This window comes from Callorhinus ursinus, unplaced genomic scaffold (assembly GCF_003265705.2).
Source record: "Callorhinus ursinus isolate GAN/ISIS: 27379988/994484 unplaced genomic scaffold, GSC_fseal_2.0 scaffold48, whole genome shotgun sequence".
NCBI classification, from domain to species: domain Eukaryota; kingdom Metazoa; phylum Chordata; class Mammalia; order Carnivora; family Otariidae; genus Callorhinus; species Callorhinus ursinus.
Window position 1 is genome coordinate 10,440,173 of NW_027397110.1, and position 6,491 is coordinate 10,446,663.

At 62.1% G+C, this 6,491-nt stretch overlaps 1 protein-coding gene across 3 annotated transcripts in view; it reads right to left on the reverse strand.

Annotated features, from left to right (window-relative positions):
• Positions 1-2,388: 2,388 nt before the first annotated feature.
• The window catches only part of CYTH4 (cytohesin 4), a 30,938-nt gene continuing 26,835 nt past the window's right edge, over positions 2,389-6,491 (reverse strand). For 2 of the 3 annotated variants that reach the window (XM_025881852.2, XM_073882791.1), the window contains 3 exons: positions 6,183-6,254; positions 5,513-5,667; positions 2,389-4,330 (listed from right to left, as the gene is read on the reverse strand). In XM_025881852.2, the coding sequence (XP_025737637.1) occupies positions 4,258-4,330; positions 5,513-5,667; positions 6,183-6,254 (300 nt within the window). In that variant the 3' untranslated portion in view covers positions 2,389-4,257. The remainder of the gene's footprint in view (positions 4,331-5,512; positions 5,668-6,182; positions 6,255-6,491) is intronic. The other variant, XR_003210166.2, reaches the window with a different exon arrangement.

Sequence of the window (6,491 nt, forward strand, 5' to 3'; positions counted from 1 at the left end):
AGCATCATGACAAGGGGCACCGTGGTCTCAGAGACCGGAGGCATTATTGTGCCTGCAGCTCAGCCCCTGCCAGGGCCCAGCCTCCCTCAAACTCTTGGCCTGCTGAGACTTGTGTTTGGGGCCCAAGGGAATCCCAGAAGTACCTGGCCTTGTCATGCTTCCTTGTCCTAGCTCCTCCTGGCCCCATTGGCTGGAGGAGCCTCCACTTAGTTTATCTTTCATGGGCACCTCTTCCAAGAAGGCTTCCCAGATCTTCAACTCTCCCGACCCCACGACTCTTTCCTCCTCCTATGGCCCCAGCCTGTTTTGTACCATGAAAACATGTGCATGGTTTCCTTTGTAATGAGAATGATAGCACTTAACATAACTCTGAGTAGGTACCCAACACCGTTCTATTTTGAACATATTGAATTATTCCCATTTTATAGATGGGAAATCTGAAGCTCAGATCGCTTAGGAAACGTGCTTAAGACACAGGGTAGAGTTAAGCCTTGAACCCAGGCCCTCCGGGTGGCTCTCACTACTGCCCCCCTGTGGCTCTTCACAGTGAGTGGCTCTCATGGCACCTTTTCTATCCACTCCGCCACTCCTCCCTGCCCCCCACCCCGCCCCAGTGCACCCTCCAAACAGTCTCAATTCACCCCAGGGCAGGGGCTGTGTTGGGCCCATGTCTGGGACCCCCTTGCACAGGGAAGTCCGCATTAAAGGTCGTGTCGGGGAAGTCACCTGGCTCAATCCTTCAAGGAGGAAGATCGCATCTAGAGGGGGTAGGCCGCTAGTGCAGGGTCCCAGGGCCAGAAAAGTGAGAGAGCCAGGGTGTCTGGCTCCTGGGCTGAGCAGGGGGCCTTGTGCTTGGCAGGAGGGGAGAGCGCAGGCCCGTGCTCATCGGTGCCTGTGAAGGCTGCTTGAGCCTGCAGATCAGCTGCTTCCCCTTCTGGGATGCCCAGGCCCAAGCTCTACTCTAGGCAGCTTCGCCTCCCGCAAAGGGCAGCTCTCAGGCCTCCCGGCTGCCTACACGGTGGCAACTCTCATTCATGTGTGGTGGGAGCCCCCTGCTGCCCACAACGAGGAGTGGCGGGCCGGTGGGGAGGTGGGCAGAGGGCCACCCTGGGGAGCGGCAAGGGGCCTGGGCCAGCAAGTCCGAGCCCACTGGTCCTTCCCGACTGTGATGTGGCCCTGGCTGTCCGCCTCTTTGGCCAATCCCCCGACCCGCAGCCGCACCAACTTTCTCCTAGTTCCCTGTGTCTCTACACACCTGCACCCGCTGAGGCTGAGGCCCAGAGGGCCTTTTCAGTGGGTTTCATCCTAAGCAAGAATTATTGAGCACTGAGTAGGGACAGGCTGGCCTGGGAGGAGTTCGCAGTTGGGGTGTGTGTGTGTGTGTGTGTGTGTGTGTGTGTGTGTGTGTCGGGGGTGGGTGCAGCAGACACGAGGTAAGCTCACTGCAAGATCAGGTGTGTGTCTTTCCCCCGACCTGGCTGCCAACAAACACTCATGCACAGCTCCTTTGAGAAGCCTCTCTGCCCAGCCCAGCCCTCCACTGGCCCCCGTGCCCCCGGGCCATAACAGCGCGGGTTGGTCTAGGCTGTCCCTGCCCCTTCGCACCTGTTTTCCCCAGCAGCCCCCAGCTCCCTTTGAGGGCCACGGCTTGATCTCCATCATCTTTGGATGCCTGGTTCCATGCATGGAGCCTGGTACGCTGTAGGCGCTAGGGCCGGAGCAAAGAACGTATGGAGAGACTGATTGATCGGTTTGGCACCTTCAGTCCTCAAGGAGCAGCTCAATGGTGGAATCTCAGGCAGGGGCCCGGGGGAGGGTGTGGAGGCCACTTCATCGCCCTACATCCAGAGGGTGCTGCCTAGAACCCTGGAATGCAGGCTTGCCAGATTGTAAGCCCCATGTGGGCTTGTCCCCCCAGTGCCTGGACCACTGTAGCTACTTAAACATTGTGGAAAGTACCAATAAGTGAAGGTTACTGAATCCCAGCTTGGGAACCCTCCTCCTCCTCCCCAGTGACTGCTGGGGTCAGCCTGTGCTTGTGTCCTTCCGGGGCCAGGCTGGGCACCTGCCTTCCGAGGCAGCCGCTCACTCTCTCTTCGGCCAGCACTGCCTGTTGGGAAATTCTTTTGCCTTTCCCTGGCCTTGACAGGGCCACTTCTCCCCTGCCCCTGCTCTGAGGGGACCGCCATCGTAAATCCAGCCTCCGGGGACATCTGCCTGGGTGGCAGCCATGTTGCCCTGAGGATGAGGGTCCAGGGCCCTCTGAAGGCCCACTCTTCTCTGTCTGGTCCTCCTGCCTTCAGCTGGGAAAGGAACGAGAGTGAAGGGCCTGAAAGGGGGGGGGGCGTCAGGGACAGCAGGTATGGTCACAGAGAGGACAGACCCCACTCCCGAGATGTATCATGAGCTTTATTCTGTCTTCTGAGTGATTTCCAGGACAGCCACTCATGCCTGCAAAACACTGCTTCCACCCTCTCAACGATGGGGGAGGAAGCTGAGGGCCAGAGAGGGAAAGGGGGGCGGGGGGGCGAAGGCCACACAGCCAGCGTGTGCCAGTTGCGGGAGAGGACCTAGGAGCCCATGACCCTCAGCCCAGTGCTCCTTCCATGACTGCTGTCCCTTCAGGGGCCTAAGGAGGTGGCAGTGGTGGCATCCAGTTCCCAGGCTGACGTGGGGTCTGTGGAAGTCCTCAGATGTCCCCTCACAAGACAGCTACTTTCTCCATGACCCCATGAAAGGTGTGCATGTGTCAGTGGGGTTGGAGGGGAGGACAGACTGCCTCCCCTCCCCTGGGGAGCCCACCTCGCTCTGGCTCGCCCACTCAGGCTGGTGGTGGGGCAGACGCGACCGCATCTCCTGTTTCCTGCCAGGGAACGGCCCTCCAGGGACTCCCCCAGGGCCCGTGTGAGGGGCTGAGAAGGGCTTCTGAGAAGGAGCCTGTTCAAGGAATCCTCCTCCAGGCTGGGGCCTCCCTGAAGGCAGAGCTGCTTGCGTGTGTGCTGGGAAGTCAGCTCAACCCTTGATGTGCTACCGCGGGTCTCAGGATGCCCGGACCCTGCTGGGGCAGCCCCTCAGCACCACAGGACCCCTGGTCAGCGGTCAGCAGAGAAGCTAGGACTGAGGCTCTGCCGCCAGCTTCTATGTCATTCAGTGGCATGGGCGCCGCCTCCAGGCCGCCCTCCTGGTCACCACGGTTCCCAAAGCTCTCTCTCCTTGGCTTCGCAGCTGTGCCACCAGCCCTGCGGGCATACACCTGTCAGGGATGCTCTCTGCCATTTTCTTGAGGAGTGCCACCTGCCCCTCCTCCAAAATGGACATCCTTGCAATTGGAGCCCACTCTGCTCTTGGCTTCCCTGCAGCCTTCGGTCGGAAGCCCAGCAGCTCAGGCATCAAGTGCAGACATCTCCAGCCAGAAGCTCCTCAGGTGGATCCAGTACAGTCTTGTCCTTCTGCCGAAAGGGAGCGGTCCGTGAGGAGGGAGGTGGCAGTTGGGGCACCGCTGGGATCCGCACTGGGGCTGTTACCGTTGCTGGGGGCGAGGGGGCACAGACACCGAAGGCACCAGGACGTTTCTATCCAAACCCCACAGTTTTCCAAGAACCAGAGGAGCGTGACTTGGCAGAGGACACACGGCGATTTGGAGACGGAGTGGGATGGCGTCTGCAGGCGCTGGGCTCCTAGTCCAGTGCTCCTGGCGTCGCCCGGCGGCCCGGTCTGTGGGTCTGGGCTGTGTGTGTGGGTCCCTCAGGCAGGGACGGCCAAGCCCCGGCCGAAGACCGGGGAGGAGCTGGCTGAGAGCCCCCTGAGCAGAAGGAGGAGGCATGACCACGGCCAAGGGTGGGAAGCACTCAGGACCCGCACGCTCCTCCACCCTCGAGGGCCGACAGCATTTCAGAGTCCAGATGTTTCACCGAAGAGGAGACCGAGGCCCAAAGGGAGGACAGGGTGCTGGGTTCTGGGGCTGCTTTCCTCGCTCCTTGCTGCAGTGACGTGGGGGCAGGGGGCGGGGGCCTTTCCTGGCCGTGGCCGGGTGCCGAGGGCCAGGGGCCCTAAGTGCCACCTCTGAGCCCGTGAGGCTTCCCACCCACCCTCCTGAGCCCTGCCCCCCCCACTCCTGGTAGCTCAAAGTCATGGGGGCGGGGGCAATGTCTATGGGCCAGAAAAGGGTGCCCTGGGGTGGGACGTAAGTCTCCAGGTACCTCAGGTCATGGGGTCCCCGTGACGCCTGGACCCCCCCGGCACCACCTCCCAGGAAGCTCAGTGCTTGTTGGCAATCTTCTTCTTCCGAGCAGAGACCAGGTCATAGAAGGGGACGCGGGTGATGCTGGCTCTGAAATGAGAGCAGGTGAAAAGATCGCAGGGCTGGGCTGGCTGCCAAGGGGCTCCCAGCTCCCAGGGTTTGTAGCAGGGGTGTGGGTCTCCCAGGGAGGGGACGGCCTGCCGGGTTTGCAGGAGAAAGGCCAGATGGCCCCACCAAGGACCAGGTTATGGTGAGTCAGCCTTGCCCGGAGTCCCACAGGCTGGGCGGGAGAGGGTGAGGCTGACAGCGCACAGCCTCGGGAATTCTGCCCCCCTCCCCCAGTTTTCCGGACCCCTCTTCAGACTCCCGGAAGGAGGTGGAAGGAGCCCAGATGGAGCCAGCAGGCCTGCTTGTCCCCCACTGGCTGTGTGCCGGGGCAGGTCCCTCCCCCGGGGCGGCGGGGGGCTCGGGGCCTCATCTGTAAAATGGAGGTCAGAGTGGGTTTGGCCTGGCCACTTCACAGGACTGCTGCACCGCTTGAGGGGAAAGAACCCACAAATCCCTGGGATACAGCCCCTCCCGGCCCGGCGACCACTCGGTGTCTTCCTCTGGCTGACAGGACCCACCATCCCCCATATCTCCCCATTGGCTCTTGCCCCTCACCTGACTCCCTCCACTGCCCATCCTGGCACCTCAAAATCCTCCCCTACACCATGGCCTTCTTCACCTGGCCACACCCCTTCTCTGTTTACCAGTCTCCCCGGTGCCCCCAGGAGAAACCCCCGCACTAGTTGCCATGGTGACTAAGGACTTGCTCTCCCACTGCCCGGTCCCTGCAGAGCCAGGCCCCCCGCACTGCCCGGCACCAGGCCCCCCAGGACACCAGGCTGCTGTCCAGGGAGGCCCTGCACTGACCTGCCCCCTCGTCTTTGCCGTTACTGGTCCTTCCCCCTAGAGAGCCCTTCCCTTCCTCTCTACCAGGTCTTTCCAGGGCCCCTTTGGATCCTGGTGCCAACGAGAGCGCCATTCAAGAGCACTGACCACGGGCCAGGCACTGGGCAGAGAGCATCTCGCAGGATCGTCCCACCAGCCCATGAAGTTGGGGCCTCGCTCCCGTGTCCTGGGGCCTGGCTACAGAATCTGGGCGGCAAGGATTTGCATGCCAGAGACAGAAGGGAGATTCCGGATTTAGCCCCTTTTGCGGACAAGGAGACAAGGCCCAGGGAAAAGCAGGGGCCTCCGGGAGGGACAGGAGGCCCAGCCGGCCCTTACCGGATGGCCTCAATCCACTGGTCGCGCTCGTCGGCGCTGGACGCAGAGATGCGATAAGACTCGTGCTTGCCCTCCACCACCTTGCCCTCGCCGTCCGTCTTACATGCCTTGATCTTCTGGCCCCGGCAGCTGGGGTTGTACAGCTCCAGGCAGAACTGCGGGGAGGTGGCTGGGTGAGGGCTGGGCAGGGGTGGGAGGAGAGGGCAGCCGGGCCGGGCTTTCCTGGGCATTCAGAGAGGACTAGCCACTTGGGGCTGGGACCGACAGCAGGACACACCCCACCCCGGGCCGGCTTCCCGTGCGGGGCCAAGGGGAAGGAGCTGCTCCTCCTCACGTTGAGAACCTACTATGTGCAAGGCCTGACCTAAATCCACCATTTCCCCTAAAACCCGCAGCTGACTGCCGGGGAAACAGGCTCAGAAAGGAGCAGAGACTTACTCAAGGTCATTGGCCAGTGTCAGAGGCAGGCTCTGAAAGACAATGAGACCATGCCCTTTTGATGCCATTGACCTGCCCCCAGGACCCACGGCCTCGGGAGGGAAACTGAGGCAACCCTAAGCCCCACCGAGGGCCTCCTGGAGGGCCCAGGCCAGCCGCCCCCTCGCCTCCCTCTCCATTTCAGAAATTCCCCCAGCGGCTGGGGCTCTCAGGACCCCACCGCGCCACCTACTGGCTTCTTGGGGTCGTCCACCTTCTGCACGGAGAGGTTCTCCAGAGGTATGATTCCCCGTGGCTCCTTGTCCTGCAGAAGGGGCCGGAGAAGGCCAGGATCAGCAAATGCAGCCTTAACACCCAGGGCAGGGAGTGAACTTGTGGGGCTCCCCAAACCCATAGAGGAGTGCACTCATCTCCCCAGACTCTGTCCAGCCTTGGAGGGGGAGGGGAGCAGCGAACGGAGAGCCTGGGCACAGAGTTAGGAGGCTGCACTGTAAGCTTGGCCCCGCCCCTCCCCCCTCCTTGCCCCTCAGTCCCCCCCCCC